The sequence below is a fragment of the Cannabis sativa genome, chromosome 5, assembly GCF_029168945.1.
Source record: "Cannabis sativa cultivar Pink pepper isolate KNU-18-1 chromosome 5, ASM2916894v1, whole genome shotgun sequence".
Taxonomy (NCBI): domain Eukaryota; kingdom Viridiplantae; phylum Streptophyta; class Magnoliopsida; order Rosales; family Cannabaceae; genus Cannabis; species Cannabis sativa.
The window spans coordinates 32,758,657-32,775,712 of NC_083605.1; the positions used below are offsets into that span (position 1 = coordinate 32,758,657).

At 36.2% G+C, this 17,056-nt stretch overlaps 2 protein-coding genes across 3 annotated transcripts; one reads left to right on the plus strand and one right to left on the minus strand.

Annotated features, from left to right (window-relative positions):
* Positions 1 to 7,953: 7,953 nt before the first annotated feature.
* On the minus strand, positions 7,954 to 13,011 carry LOC115716892 (uncharacterized). 2 transcript variants are annotated; one of them, XM_030645805.2, is made up of 14 exons: positions 12,633 to 13,011; positions 12,508 to 12,555; positions 12,338 to 12,398; positions 11,944 to 11,976; positions 11,432 to 11,556; positions 10,820 to 10,954; positions 10,542 to 10,618; positions 10,126 to 10,391; positions 9,945 to 10,001; positions 9,690 to 9,858; positions 9,277 to 9,334; positions 9,098 to 9,183; positions 8,967 to 9,023; positions 7,954 to 8,520 (listed from the first exon to the last, which is right to left on the minus strand). In XM_030645805.2, exons 1-14 carry the CDS (start codon positions 12,769 to 12,771, stop codon positions 8,425 to 8,427), a joined length of 1,407 nt encoding a protein of 468 aa, XP_030501665.2. In that variant the 5' UTR covers positions 12,772 to 13,011; the 3' UTR covers positions 7,954 to 8,424. The 2 variants fall into 2 exon arrangements, with proteins under 2 accessions (XP_030501665.2, XP_030501666.2); XM_030645806.2 differs by having other exon boundaries at positions 11,432 to 11,536; positions 12,633 to 12,666.
* An 828-nt stretch (positions 13,012 to 13,839) lies between these two features.
* LOC133038280 (uncharacterized) lies at positions 13,840 to 16,804 on the plus strand. Its single transcript, XM_061116375.1, has 5 exons — positions 13,840 to 13,944; positions 14,091 to 14,990; positions 15,401 to 16,104; positions 16,256 to 16,349; positions 16,649 to 16,804. Exons 1-5 carry the CDS (start codon positions 13,840 to 13,842, stop codon positions 16,802 to 16,804), a joined length of 1,959 nt encoding a protein of 652 aa, XP_060972358.1.
* The last annotated feature ends 252 nt before the right edge of the window (positions 16,805 to 17,056 follow it).

A 17,056-nucleotide genomic window follows, 5' to 3' on the forward strand; every position in this document is an offset into this window, starting at 1 on the left:
ACCATGCACCAATCTAAACGTTCAAAAATAATACCATGCTTCTTAGTGAATTTATTACCAACAAAAGAGAAAATACTACCATGCTTCCAAGTGAATTTATTACAAAAAAAAAGACAAAGGAAACAAATTATATTTAGATAAAAAGGATTGAAAGCTAAACATAGCATACGGGGGGATTAGAAAGCTATGAGCCGTATGCAATATACAAAAGATACCTGTACGATCCTATCATCAAGTGAGAGGTAGTCGGTAAAATCTCCCATAACAAGCCAAGGAGAAGCAGGGGCAACACCATAAATTCTGTTCAATAAAGTCCAAGTATCACACTTTGAAGAAACATAAGATGGACCATAAAAGCAAGAAAGATGCTAAGTTATATTTGTTGGGTTTTATGCCATAAATAAAACTCTTTACAATCTGATTAGTTATCAATATAAGAAATTTGAAGTGATTTACGTTTGCATGAATTTTACATGCTAATGGTTTAATATGTTTAATTACATTCAAATACACAAAATCAGTTAAATCCAGATCATATATTTATTCACAATTACAGTATTGTCAACACAGTGGAATGTGTTTGTGTTCATATGAATCAAAAGACTTGGTCCCTGTTTCATTAGTGTTTTGGGTTTACACTAATGTGATAATCAGCGATGATGTGTACTTACACTTGGAGTAAGTGTTATGTTCTTTTCAGGACATTAGTAAAGTATACTAGTTTCGAATGTATGGAGTATACATTGGACTGGACCGATATTGCAACTAAGTTAAGATATTACAAACTTACCGTTATATATATCTTTCCAAGTCAATATCAGTAGTTGATCTTAAGATTAAAAGAATCTAAATCCTGATATGTTTAGGCTCAACTCAGGAGTATTATTCATGTTCTTTGATTTATTAGTTAAGCCTACTTTTGGGTCAGGGTGATACGTATATTTTGGGAACATGATAGTATGATTGAGTGGGAGTGCTGAACATAAATATGGAATCTATAGCTTCTACTGGTGTACAGAAGTCAAGTGATGATTCCCTTCGAGCTTAGCAAATAGAAGCAAATGGGTGAGCTCTTGTTTAACTTACTAATTATTAGATCATTAAACACCATTTACACGTAGCTAAGTGTTTTAAGGGGCAAAATACATTGAGGGGTAAGAACGGTAAAGAAATCCCATCTTGATGTAGGTCATCTATATAGAGAGGATCTTTTAAATCACAATAAGATTATAACAATGGTTAAATGAGATAGCATATTGATATCGTGAAACATATAATATGCTCTATATAAGTCTGAGAGTGCAATTTTAAGTTCTAAGAGTGGATTCAACGAAGAATTAATAAGTAGGAATTTACTTGGTAAATTTGGTTCACTTATTGGAAGCTCAGCATATAGATCCATGGTCCCCATTCTAGTTGAGAACATTCTGCTTGTAAGACTCAATAATTGATTCGTGATTGATCAATTATAATTCTAAAGTTAGACTATGTCTAATTTATGAATTTTCACTAAGCAGGGGTGAAATCGTAAAGAAAAGAGATTCTAGGTTTATTTATTTATTAATGGACTTTATATGTCTAGTTAATAATTAAATTAAATGACAATATTATTTAATGATCTATTTTAGTTATTAAATAATTAGTTTTTGCATTTAAATGGTTAGAATTGGAAAATTGGCGTTTTTGAGAAAATAGAAATAAAATTTTGTTAAAACTGTAAAATCAAGTGGGGCCATTATCACACCATGGCCGGCCACTATTTGTGGATTTTCAAATTGATATTTTCATTATTTTAATGCCAAATAATTCCTAACCTAAACCTAGTAGTTGCCTATAAATAGAAAGTGATGGCTCAGTCAAATAATAAGTTTTTGTAACATCTTCTGACAGAAATTTCTCTCTTCAACAAAACTGAGCCTTCCCTATTTTTCTATACTTGGCCGAAATCCCTCTTCTCTTTTCCTCTTCATAAATTTCGACCCTAGTGAAAGAGTGAGTGCCCACACACAGCAAGCAGTAACTCAATCATAGATTGGAAGACTGTGAAGGATCAAACTCAAAGAAGAAGGACATTCGGGCTCAGATCTTGATTATACTCTGCTACAGAAAGGATACAAGGGTTAGAGATCTGAGTGGAAGGAGACATTAATTTTGCTGCATCAATGTAAGGTTTTCTTAACTTTATATGTGTTTATTTTATCGTTTTAGAAAGTTCATATTTAGGGTGTTAAACAACATACTTGTGAGTAGATCTAAGATCCTGGTAAAATAAATTCCAACAATATTATCATCAAAGGTTACAAAACAATCTATGTGATTGGCAGAGTAAGTCAAAATATTAACTTTAATCACATTGTTCCAAAACAAAAGTAAACCTCCCCCTAAACCACTTCTAAGAACTTCAAAAATATTATCGAATGGAAGCTTAATCCTAATACTAGAACTAGATCCTGAAGTCAACTTTGATTCCATGACAAAAAAGAGTTAGGGCTGGTGCTGCTTCACAAGCTGGGAGAGGTTGCGTTATGCCCTGGGACACCCCAATCCCTGGGCATTCCAACTTATGAGACTCATTTTTCCAGGTGGGGTTGCTAAGCAACCCCCGCCTTGTCCATAGGATTCTCAATAGTAGGCATAGTAGCATCATCACTTGGGGCAGCATGAGCTCTTTTCAAAAGACTTCTAACATAACCCCCCAACTTGAGTATTTTGCCCTGTGTAAAATCTTTTCACCCAAAATAGCACTGGCAATGACTCTAGGAGGAAGATTAGCTCCAGGCCCTCTCACCTCATAATGAAGATCAATAAGGGAGAAAATAAATCCTTTGCCCTTACTACCAAAAATCTGAGCAATACCAAGGTTAACAAAGCCTTTTACAACTTTCATTTTGTCAACAGCAGTGATAATAGAAGAACCATAATAGGAGTAGAGGGAAGCTCAAAATTCATATTTTGAAAGCCAAGTGGGAAAGTCGTAATAGAGATCATAGAACTCAGAGCACCAAGAGTGAAATTGCTAGAAAAAATAGCTCTATCCTCAATAGAAGAACCAACATTTAGAGGAACAATAAAAGAAGTACTACTAGTAGGAGTTGCAGACACAACTTCAGAGGTGTAAAATTGGTTCACTACTTCTTGAAGCTCCTGTTGGTATTTTATGCCCTAAATAAAACCCATTTCAATCTAATCTGATTTGTTATTAATGAAAGATTAGAAAGCTTAAACGGATTTTTTTAAAAGAAAGACCTAACATAAACACGAAGGTAGTCTCTATAACCCGAAATAGGAGGCACAATTGATTCATCACAAGTTTTAAGGAACTTGGGACATTTGTTATAGGTATAATCCATAAGACCACAAAAGTTTTGAAGGCCCTCATATCTAAAAGTCAACCATTTGGTCCTACCAATATTCCTAAAATGAATATTCATTCTTCTACGAAGAGGCTTGGTAACATTGTTGGAATATGTTTTACCAGGATCTAGATTTACTACCATGTATGTTATTTAACATCCTAAATATGAATATCTAAAACAATGTAAATAAACACATATAAAGTTTCAGAAACCTTGCAGTGGGTGCAGCGGAATAATAATGGCTCCTTCCACTCAGATCTCTAACCCTTGTATCATGTCTGTAGTAGAGTATCACCAAGATCTGAGTCTAAATCTCCTTCTCTTGTGTCTGGATTCTTCACAGCCTTACACACTATGATTGAGTACCACTTGATGTGTGTGGGCAGTTACTCTATCACTATAGCGTTAGAAAATGTGAAGAGAGGAAGAGAGGAGAGTGGTTCGAACATGGTATAGAATAAATGGCTCAAAAATTTTACTGAAGGCAAGTGTTCATCATCTTTTGATATGAGGCATCACTATCTATTTATAGGCAAACACCTAGGTTTAGGTTAGAATTATTTAACATTAAAATATTGAAAAAATTAAATGGTAAATTCCTTTTCAAGTGGCCGGCCATGGATATGTGGGCCCCCACTTTGCAATTTTGCCATTTTTCCAATTTTTTCTTATTTTCTCAAAAATGCCATTTTTCCAATTCAACCACTTAAATGCCAAAACTATTTATTTAATAATTAAAATTAATTATCAAATAAAATTGTCATTTAATATATTTATTAATTAGACTTAATAAATTCTCTTAATTAATAAATAAGCCCTAAAATCTTTTTTCTTCACAATTAAGTCATTGCTTAGTGAAATTCTTAAACTAGACATAGTCTAATTTTAGAATTATAATTGATTAATTAAAATCAATTAATTGAGTCTTACAAGCAGTATGGTCTCAACTAGTATGGGGACCATGGGCCTATACAACCGAGCTTCCAATAAGCAGAACTAGAATTTACCAAGTAAATTCTCTAACTTATTAATTTCTTATTGCATCCACCATAGAACTTAGAATTGCAGTCTAAGTCATATAGAACGCTCTATATGTTCCACGATATAGATACGCTATAAACATTTAACCATCGTTCTAATCCAAATAATTAAAGATCCTCTATAGATGATTTACACCAAGTAGAGATAAAAATTACCGTTTCACCCCTCAATGTATTTTATCCTTAAAACACTTAGCTTCCTATAAATGATATTTCAGTGAGCTAATATAATCACTTAAACAAGAGCTCTTCCATTTATCTCTATTAAGCCAAACTCGAAGGAAATCATTGTTTCACTTCTATATCCAGATAGAAGCTATAGATTCCATATCTATGTTTAGCACTCCCACTCAATCGCACTATCATGTTCCCAAAATATACGTATCACCCTGACCAAAAAGTAGGTTTAACTAACAAATCAAAGAACATGAATAACACTCCTGAGATTGAGCCTAAGCATGTCAGGATTAAGATCTTTTGATCTAAGATCAACCAATGGTATTGACTTACAAAGATACAACAGTAAGATTGTAATATCTTTACCAAGATCAATATCGGTCCCAGTCCAATGTATACTCCATACATCCAAAACTAGCATACTTTGCCAATGTTCTGGAAAGAGCATAACACTTATCCAAGGTGCAAGTACAATTTATCGCTGATTATCACATCAGTGTAAATCCAGTGTACTGATGAATCAGGGACATTGTCTTTTGAAGCATATAATCACAATCACATTCCACTGTGTTGACATCACTATAATTGTGAATAACTATATGTTTAGAACTTAACAGATTTTGTACACATTAAACCATAAACATGAAAACTACATGTAAACATAAATGACTTCTAATCTTTTATTGATAACAAATCAGATTGTATTAAAATGAGTTTCATTTAGAGCATAAAATCCCAACTAACATCAAGCAAAATCTTAATTTGAAGGTAAGGCCCAAATTACTCAAAAAGTGAGAGAGTATATAAATCTCAATAAGGACACCAACTTCCTCAGTCACAAACTGAGCAAGTTGAAAGGACTTGTTTTTAAACGGGATATGGTGAACTTACACCTAAAAAGAGATATATCTAAGCTAATCAGAACTAAGGGTTTCCAATCCTTCAGGATTAGCAAAAAGCATAAGGCACTTATTGAAATACCAAGGTTGATCTTCAAGAATACGATGCCTATCTCCCTCACAGCCAAAGTTGGCCAAGAACATTCCAGAATAGTAATCAGAGAATTCAATAGGAAAGCAGAGAGTCCAAGCCTCCATCGTAGCTTTTTCAACCTAGATTGGCTTAAGAGACTTAATGGTAAGAATTTTAACAATAAGCAGATATGACTCAGAGGAAGATCTTGAACCTAGGGAGACCTGATCAAACTCGTGAATATGACTCTCTTCATCGATGAGGGTTAGATTTTGAGTAATATTAAGATTAAGGCTATCCATTTTTGCTAAGCAAAAAAATACACAGAAGAAAGTGCAAAAATGAATAAAATTTAAGATTGTGTAGCAGCTATGAAAATGAAGGCTCCTTAAATAAAAATGCCATGGGAGAAGATACCTGAAATGGAAGAGCCATCTTGGAAAGAAAAAAGATGTCAAGTCAATTCAACTATCGATCTTCTGTAGGCAATATCTTCACATGTTAGGCCTCATCATCACCAAAATATTTTTGGGAATGGAAACGACAGCAGAGAGAGGGAGGGAAAAGATTGAGTAAGAGACGAGCACCAAGGAAAACCTGTGGAGTAATAAATGCAAGGGGAAACAGTAAAATCAAAACAATAAATGGAAGCTCAGAATGCAATTAAGGCAGGAATTATGGGTGCAGAGAAAGATTTGGGATGATTAGCTTAAGGGCGAGAGGGATCTAGAACAGGCCAGAGGAAAAAACAGGACAAAACCCTAAAGGAAGCAGAACAAAATCTAGAGAGTTCTATAACATTGTTAAATGCATTATTTTTATTAAGTTGTATTACTAGACTAATACCCTAAATTTAAGATAAATTTTGCCTAACTTAACATGGTTCAAAGCTTTAACCATAAGAGAAGTACACATAATTGTAGCTATATATGTACGTATATGATATGATCAAGTGGTCCACTACTATAGTAGACCTATATATGCCTTCCATAAATAATTAATAGTAGCTGAACAAAAGTGCACACAAATGAGGTCCCTTTTTTTTTCCTTATTCTTTTATAATTTTCTAGCAGATTGTCGTTTCTTTACCCCATATAATAAAGTATTTCACATTTTTTTGTTGTCCTTTTTTATAAAATTATTTTACGGTTTCAAGATAAACAATAAACTATTTACCTCCAAATTCACGTGTACCCTAAATTCCTTACATATTCTTTTCCATTTAAACTATTCAAAAGTTTATTAGATAAAATCAAGAGAACATTGTTATGTCTAATGAATAGAAAATATGAGATAACAAATATAAAATTATTAACTTTTGACTTCTTGTACAAGTACCAATCAATATGTAAATATATATTATAGTGTTATTATGTAATAAATAAATAAGAACCGTGTAGCTAAGCAAGCTTGATATATGGTCAGCCACAGCCTTAGGGAACTTGACCAATCTAGTGGGTTTAAATATTAAATATGCCTTGTAAAACAATCAAAACTCATTGAAGTTCATGCATTCAAAAACTCCATTTGATTGCACCAAAAGGCACATGACCCTGGACCAAAATTTAGAGTCATCTATTGCTTAATCCCCAACTTAACCTTTTTAGAAATTAAGGAAGTAGAGAGATAGATTAAGGCTGCATCAAAAATTTAACACATCAACAACACAAACATCTCTTAAAACAAAAATGTTTTAAATTATTAATACCCTTGTGACTTAGAGATATGCTAGTTGATAATATGGAAAGCAAACCCACAAAGCAATGCCAATGAGTGACCTTTAAGGGGGAACTAGTTCTGGAAATTTTGAGTATTGGGGCATTTATGTTTAGTAAGACTAGTACTTGGGAGTCAACAAAATATTCGACAGGTGAATTTACTTTGTAACACAACTGCAAGTCAAAAATCTTGGCTGATGTGTGAGCACTTTCCTATTGCCATTTTGTTAAGCATGGAGACCCCACCAAAATCATATGAAGAAAACAAACCATCATTTGCATCACTTTACTCCAACTTTTTTCTGGGCATTTAATGAAACTGTTAGATTCTTGGTTCGCTTCACTTATGCTAAGAAAAGTGAAAAATCTCACTGAAAGTAAAAGATCTCACTATAATTAATTTGAAATATTTATTTTGTGTTTATTGTTAGCTTTTGGTTTGGCTTGATGAGTGTGTTTATGCGTGTGTGTGTGTGTGTGTGTTGAGTGGTGTAATGGGTATACTTGAACTGATTGTTTTAACATCAATAGGAGAGGCCCACTGTCTTGAAACCTGTAGAGTTGTGATTGTGTGAATCATATTTCATCAATACAAATTTTCCCTTCATCATCCCTTTTCACAACTAAAACACATATTATTCCTATTACTATTGTATTTGTTGTTAACCAGGCAAGCAACAGTTCGGATCATTATCAGAAACATCACTGAGCAATGTTTTAAGCAAGAATAATAAGTACAAAACAAAACAAGCATTGACGAAGGACAAAAACAAGAAAATTGGACCTGCATAAAATGAACTCTGCTATTCTTTAATAAAGATAAAACAATATGAACTTGTCTCTTCCTCATAACTTTCTCTTCTTCTAAATCAGTATTTAAAAATTAAATAAATTCGACTAGTTCTTGTTGTGTAATCACTATATCCCTAAATTCAGTGATGAACCCCATCAAAGTGCTGATAGTAAATGATCTCGTCGAAAGGGAAAGCTTTTCTGAGGACGCATCAGCTTTCCATCCATGAAGTTGTCTTAAAAACTTTTGCTTGAGTATGTTGGTTAATAAGTTGGCGATCAACACCAGCATAGTGCTACAACCTATCAGTGGTATGAACTTTGAAGGATCATCTTTGTTCGACAAGTTTGTATGGTCAAAAAAGATGCTCAAGACTTGCCATCTTGATACTTTGCATTTAATAGCTTTGTTAACTTCCTGTCATGATTGAGCATAGCGCTTACACTCTCAACCACCAAAACTATCTGCAGATTTAACAATAAGAAATCAGTAACGGGGTGCTGGAAAAGGCAAGAGTTTCAAACTTTTCCATACATATTTCTTCAAATATTTTAACTGAGACATAGTGCCTGGCCCGTAAGTTGGCGGCCCCGTTAGAAACCCATTACTTAATAAGGATTTGTTACGCACAATGTGCCAACAACTCACTACTAGGAATCATGGGTGCCGTAGAGCTTCTCATAGAAATATAAAAATGGCTTCTTCCCTTCTAGAAACTGGTACTATTTTCATTTATAATTAAAGAAAGCAAAAATCTCATGAGATCAAACCAAGGGCCTTACATGCTCAACCAATCTTTTATAGGTTGTAGCAACTATATTTTAACCATCTCACATTTTCAACTTCTCTCGTAAGTGTGACGGAATGAGAATAAATCAAATAAATGGAATTCAAGAGGATTAAAAAGGACCTGCAAGCAAGCGTAAGCCATGGCAGTTGCAAAGTAGAAATTTGCATTCCCAGTTCCCTGCACATTTAGTTAAGTCATGATAAATTATTTATTTGACCATTTTGAGCAAAATTGAGATTGATTATATATACCCTCCATATCCACAGGTTGTGCATCACAGGGCTGAGAAGGGAAACCCCAACATAAGCGCAGAAGAGGAAAAATGAGAACTGCATATCTGTTTATCATGTATTGAAACTTTAAAATGCGAAGCAATATCAAACTTGGGAAATAATAAAAATGATCAATTATGTAACAAGTATCAACTTGCCTGCTAGTTCATTAACAAACAATCCCAACAAACCAAGGTAAAGTGCTGAATCCCCAACCTAAATTCAAACAGAAATGACAAGGGGAAATTGTAATTAGAGTTCCAAGATGTAATATAAACAATCAATGAATGCACAACCCTAATGACATATGAGTAAGCAATGCTTTTTTCCGTTACTTATACTTTATATAATAAGACCATCTGGCCATATATGATTCTAGAAGACATCTTTCATTAATTGGCTAGTACAACCCATAGACAATGATAAAATTTAAGCATAATATCTTAGATTCACACCCTCTGTCATGCGTAAAATGAAAATAAAAGGAGAATCTGTGTGTGATGTTAAATCATGAAAGGAAAGCTCTGACCTCAATAAAATAGAAAACTTGAAACAAAAGAGAAGGACTCACTGAAGGGTAAGACTTTAGCATTGAAGAGATTGCAATATACGCAAAGGCCAGAAAGCAAGGGCGGTGATTCAGCCTTATAGCCAGCGGAAATATCATGAACAAAATGTTCATGTGGAAAACAATCAGAAAGAAATTTCTGAAAAAATCAAAAACTTCAGCAAAGAAGTACCTGCATCCAAATATCATAGAATATATTAGTCTCACACCTCAAAAGTAGGATATTCTACTCTTTAACACTGGGAGTTTGAGGCTCACCATAATACACCTATATTTGGAGACAAATCTGGCACTGTAAGGATGAACCCATAGGTTCTGCAAAAAACAGACATCATAAGGTTAAATCTAAGACAATAAATTCCAAAATTTATGGATGTGGGTAATCAATAAGAATGGTAGTCCAGTCATACAAGATGAGATTCTGCGATATAGTAGATACCTCTTAAACATCTCTTCAAGGCCACCATACTGTCTAACACTCAGACCACATAGAACTATCACATAGACTAACCATATCATAGACCATACTATGAACTTTACAACTGGTCTCCAAGAAAAGTTGTAGGCTTGGTCTTGCTGCTTCTTTGCTTCTCGTGGTTGACGGCTGTGATCACTTGAGGGAACATCTTCAATTTTGCCATATTTCCTTAGCCTAAGCAATTTTCTGGGAGGAGTTTCAGGACCATATCCTAATATAAGAATTACCTTGGAAAAAAAAAGTATTGATTATCATTTACATGTGTTATACTATTCCCATACACTTACCAAATACTGTATTGAACTAAAGAACCAACAGGTCATAAATGCAAGATTTGCAATAACAAAGAAAAAAAGAGAGCACAATAGACAACATACAGGAATAACTAGAATCACCGGATAAAGGGAAAGATGTGTAGCCATGACCCATCCAAAAGCTGCTAACGGAGCTTTACCTGTGGGCCATCAGAATATAAAGAAGATATGCAATAGTTAAAATATAGCAAATAAGAGGATTCAAAACAGCCATTAGTAATAATTAGTAGGGATTTAAATGATTTAGTACTGTGTTTAGACATATAACTGTTCTGGAAAACTAATTATTTATTAAATAAACCATGTACAGAAATAGTCTAAAAACACTTTTAAGTCCTTACATGTACATGCTCCATAAAGAGACAATATGACAGCCATATTTTCTATTGGGGATGTTGATAAACCAACACATGCTACTATTGTATAAGGATTCCATAAGTAGACAAGAGCAGCAATATCTCGAGAAGGAAGGATCTCTGAAAGCAACAAGATACCATAATTTGTTAGCTTGTGAAAGAAAGATAATGAGATTCGGAAAGGAGACACAAGGTTTAGCAGACTAGTTTAAATTGTGTAAATTATATAAGCGTACATTAATATATTTACCACAACTTTCAAGAAACATATCAAATTACTCGAGGGGAATGAGAATAGAACCAAAGGTTACACAAAAAATATTCCAGTTATTCTTTCTGAGGCATTTCAAAAAGCGAATCTCTCATATTATTATTCCAAGTCATCTAAAGATCAGATTTAAACCTCATGGAATTCCAAAAAAAAACTCAAACTCACACTGCAAACTTCATTTCGAAATTGTTCCTTCCTAAAATATTTTGGAGGTAGGAAACTTCATATATACATGTACACACCATCCATAGCAATAAAAATCTAGCAAGAAAAACACTCACAACACAACTAAGAAGTATGTTTAGATGTTATAAACTAATAATTACCAGATCTTTTGGATATTGCATCAAGGCCTAGTGATTTCAAACGCTGATTATATGAAGTCTGTAGAACCTGACCAATAGCTCGAATAAGCATTGCATTTACAACATCTGCAATCACAAATACCAAACTGTATCCAAACATGCTCTCACATCAACTACCAGCTATATAATAAATGTAAGTTAAAAAAGAAAAATGAGAAAAGAAAAATTAATTTGGTAAGTTAAATAAAGGAAAAACACTTGCAGCCTTCTCTGCTCACTTAAGGCTTCTAAAGCCAATGAATAAACAAATTCAATTAAGTTACACATGTGCTGACAATAGAAGTATAGCCAAGCCAAACAAAAGCACCAAACTCAAAATGCTATCCACGTTAGATTTAAAAATGGGCAATCAATCATATAGAACATACACAATAAATATAGAGATGATATCATGTGTAAGATTTAAACATAAGCTATATACACCAGCAAATCAAAATGAACATGAAGATGGAAAAGTGAAAGATTAAACTTACCCGCATAAAAGATGATTGGGTTGTCCTCCATTTCTGTACCGCCAAATCAAATTTGACAGAAAAGAAGAAGAAGAACAAACAAAAAACAAAAAAAAAATCAGTAAGTCATTAAACAATTGTTATGAACGGGCATAAAATTTGAATCAATTCAACATTATTTCACAAGGATTCTAAACTGCTACTATAGAATTGTTCAATTTATGAAACTTAAGTTGCCAGAAAATTAATTCAACAATAAATTATAATCATCCATGGAAATACTAATAATACAATCAAGTCATATTTAGCAACTGGGTCAAATCCATGAATCAGACACAATAATGAAATTTAGTATAAAACCTGAAGTTAATCAGAAACTACAAGTCTAAACAAGCAGGTTAAGCTAGAGCGATACCTTTTCACTGTGAGTGGCCCAAGAAGAGAGAGTAGCAAAGGAGAACCATGATACATGGATCCTGCAAAACAAACACAAACCCAATTTTCTTAGATCCCTAAAAATGAACGAAATTCCATTGGAAGACTATTGAAGACTAAACCACAATCAGAAGAACTACACAAAGAGACCTGCGTAAGGAGACAATGATGACTGTTTGAGCCAGTAACCCTCAGCCACTGCAAAAGCAATAACAAATTAGTGATCAATAAGTCAGGAGCTAGCCATGAAATTCAGCTTCTAAGAGAGAGATTACAGCGACGGAGGCTGGTGATTGGGGTGGAGATTTCGGGACGGGAAGCGAGGTTGAGATTGTTGGGAAAATATATGAGAATTAGCCTGAAAAAGAGTGAAGCAGTGAGCCATGTCCAAAAGCTTCGTTCTTTGATCCCCATTGTTGTAGTTGTAGTAGTATGAGGAAGGTGTGTTAGCGAATGCGAATCCAGAATCCAGGAAGAAGAAGAAGAAGGAAAGAGAGTGTGAGAGTGAGAAGTTGAACGAAGGAAGGACCAAAGTCCAACCCAAAATGTTTGTTTGGGGATCGAATCGAAATAGTTGAATTGAAGAGGCCTCGATCCGCAAATCCAAACAGTGCATGTAATAATAAGAAGATTTACATTTTACATTTCATATTGCTAAAGGGAAATTTGACATTTTATGCTTAAAAATGACTAATGGTGTTAAATTATACCTAATTATAACACATAGAAAAAATATACCAATCTTTCTCTTTTCTTCCAAAAATACCCTTCTCATTTCAAACTTCCCACATTCCCTCTAACTACATTCTCTCTCTTCTTTCCCTCTCCCAAACTCACGAACCCAACCCACACCCAAACCCACGGACGCAGACCACCGAAGCTCCACCAAAACCCACAAACCCAAACCACCGTTCGAACCCACGGCCACCCAAACGAACGCCCCAACCAATCGGCGCCACCCACGAACCCAGACGTCGAACCCACGGCCATACGCACGACCTAGACGACCCAGACGAACCCACAGCCACCCGCACGACCCCTCGAACCCACAGCCACCCGCACGACCCAGACGACCCAGACGAACCCACGGCCATACGCAGTCGAACCCACGGCGACCGAGGAGACTCGCGAACCCACCCACGACTGGAAAAACCCAATACCCAGGTTTGTTCTTTATTTTTTTTTAACTTTAAATTCACAATCTGCGAAAACCTGAAATGTATTTGTTTGGATTTATAAATTTTAGAGTTTGGGGAAGAAACTGAGTTTAGGGAGACAGATTTTGGGGGTTTTTTTGATTTTGTGCGACATTGTGCGATGTGTATGCGATATGTGTGCGATTAGTGATACAATTTAAGGTCTGTTTCGTTGTGGGTTGTGTGTGCGATTTCTGTGCGATTATGTGCGATAATTGACTGCTGTTTCTGCAATTGTTGAATTTGTGCGATTTTTCTCGATGTCTTGTGCGAGTTTATGCGATTTATGACAATTGTGTCTGCAATTGTTCTATTTGTGCGATTTTTGTCGATGTCTTGTGCGATTGTGTGCGATTTATATTCAAATATGTTGCCAACCAGGAAACAGAATGTAATTATTACTGGTAGTGCGATTAATGTGCGATTTATGTGCGAGTTTGTGCGATATAGTATGTTATTCATTGGTTGTTATGCGATTTCTGTGCGATTTCTATGCGACGTATATGCGATTTATAATCTTTCTATTTGTATTTGCAGATGGCTCCAGAACTCATTCTCCCCTTGGCTGAGCATTTTCCTGGGCGTATCACTTACCAAGGAAATGGGTACTTTGCTTCAATTAAAGCAAAGTTTGAAGCCTTTAACCTGACCGAGAGGGTGAAGAAAATTCCTTTTGGAGTTTTTTGGAATGCGAATGATCTGAAATTCTCTGGGGTGATTGTGCATCAACTACTGTTGAGGAAAATGAAAGTAACTGAGGTAAAGAATGATGAAGTGTGGTTTTACGTGGGTAAAACCGAGGCCAGATTTGGAAGGTCTGAGTTTGGATTGATCACGGGGCTGAAGATGAGCGGTGGCCCCTCGACCGAACAATTGACTACACTATGTGAGTCTGATCGGATATTGCGGGACTACCTCAATAATGCCAAACGGGTCACTTTCAAAACCCTTTGGCTAGCTTTTGAGGCGTGCGATGTGGCCGACGACGTGTACAAGCTGGGGCTGTGTGCATTTGTTGAAGGTGTGCTACTATCAAGGGCTGAGGGTGTTTATATATGGTCGGATATGCCGAAGTTAGTAGAAAATGAGGAGAAGTTCTTCGAATATCCGTGGGGCCTTCTTTCATATCAGAAGTTGTTGTCATCCACATTCAAAAGTATGACTGACTTGAGGAAGAACTACCTTGATAAATCTACTAAGGATAAGAAGAAAGGGAAGAAGGAGAAAAAAATTACTCAACCAGAGGCCAAGTACAATGTCTACGGATATGCACCGGCGCTACAATACTGGGCCTTTGAGGTGATGCAAGATTTGGGGAAGAAGTACGGGCAGTGCAGAGGGACTAGATTCCCTCGAATGTTGAATTGGAGCACCCCCAACACGGTTACGAAACATGATGTGAAGCAACCTGATGTCGCTACCCTATTTGAGAAAAGGGTATGTCAATCTGACTTTCTTTGTTGTTTTGGTATTTGTTTTGCTAAACTGTGATTTTCAACGATTTTATGCGATTTTTGTGCGATTTAAACATGTTTTTTCATTTGCCTCTGTTACATTTTGCGAGTTTATGAAATTTCAATGCGATTTGTGTGCGATTTAGACTTTTTTCAATTACCACTGTTTTATTTTGCGAGTTTATGCGATTTTCGTGCGATTGTTGTGCGATTTTACTATGCTGAATATGGCTCTGCTATTTTCTGCGATTTTATGCGACATATATGTGATATTTGTGTGACTTTCATATGCTGTTTTATGCTGTGAACCAACCTGATCTTTTCTGCGATTTTATGCAACGTGTATGCGATATTTGTGCGATAATTAATATTTTTTTTCGTTTTTTTTTTCAGATGGTTGTTCTTCAAATTTTGTATCCTAGGAATTGGGAGGTGGACTATTGGAAGAGCAATTGTGAGGGTGAGGTCCCCACGGTGGAAATGGGGTTGGATGAGGTCGAAGAAACGCAAGTCGGGGCGCAAGATTCGACCGCATTCCAGACCCAAGCCGAACGGGTGGCGGATTATGTGAAAAGGTCCAAAATTATTCCACCATCCCCACCCAAAGAAGCACCAGACGCCTCCACATCTGCCACTGTGCCCCCAACGACTGCTCCAGCCAATGACTCCGACTACCTCTTGTTGGCTAAGAGATTGGAGAAGGTAGAAGCGCAACAACTTGCGATTCTCACTGCCCAGACTGAGATGAAGGCTGACTTCAAGAGAAGTCAGAAAGAGATGAAGAATCTTATCATGGATCAAATTGCGACCGTGATAAGTTTGTTACAGAAGCAGCCTTCGGAGCCGACACAACCATCAGGGCCGGCACATCAATCAGACCCCACACATCCATTAGAGACGGCAGAGCCATTACAGACGGTACATCCATCATCGCCGACATATGATGATGATGATGATGATGTCTACCCAGAAGATTGGCAACCTGACGTATGTGACGTTCCTTCTACTCCTGCAAACGCCATTGTCATTTCGCTGGGTGATACAGAATCTCAGGATGTGGAAGAGTTGCAGGGGCCACCAGATGGGGGTGGAGTTCTGTAGGCTTAGGCGAAAGCGGAAGTCGGTTTTCTTGAATGACTACACAGCTGGGAAGAAGAAACAACGACATGGGCCCGTGGTAGTAGACACACTGAAACCGGCGGACCCCCAGCTGTTAAAATTTTTCCAGAAGTGGATCACTTATGCTAGGGACAATGCTCGTCCTAGGAATGTTCACACTGGCGAAACCACTAGATCCTGGTTCGTGAAATTGATGGTGCTGAACGAATGGCTCGACGATGCTGTAAGTTATTTCTTAACCGAATTAATTTATTGTGTTTTTCATTGTTTGTGCGACTTACATGCGATTTATATGCTATATTTGCACTTTATGTTTAATCTGTTTATGCGACTTTTATGCGATTTATATGCGATGTGTGTGCGATGATTCACTGATTTATGTATTTTTTGCGACATGTGCGATGAAATGGCGATGTTTGTGCGATTTTTGAAACAATTTTGGTAATTTCTTTGTGCGATTTCCTGCAATATTTGTGCGACTTTTATGTGATTGCTGTCTTACTGTTTTCTTTTGGAACACAGCAAATGAATGTCATGGCGCACTTATTGAGAAGAAGACGGACCCTGTACCCAGAAGTCTACACTCGAAAATGTGTAGTTTTGGACACATCTGCTCCACAGTTCTTTTCCATGTATTGGAATTTGTATGAGGGTGACAAGAGCAAGATGAATGGATGACGGCGTTATGAATTACGTGCAGGGGATACCGCACAGATACTTGCCATGTTGGGAGAACCAGGATTACATATACTTTGTGTTGCACCTTCCCAAAGAGCGCCACTGGGTGGCAGTTGAGGTGGATATCGACAACTGGGAGATCATTGTATATGATTCTGATATCGGTGGCACCGTTGAGGCAGCCATGGAGTCATATTTGAAGCCTTACAGCGAGCTATTTGCGAATCTAATTCGAGCTAGCGGTTATTTCCC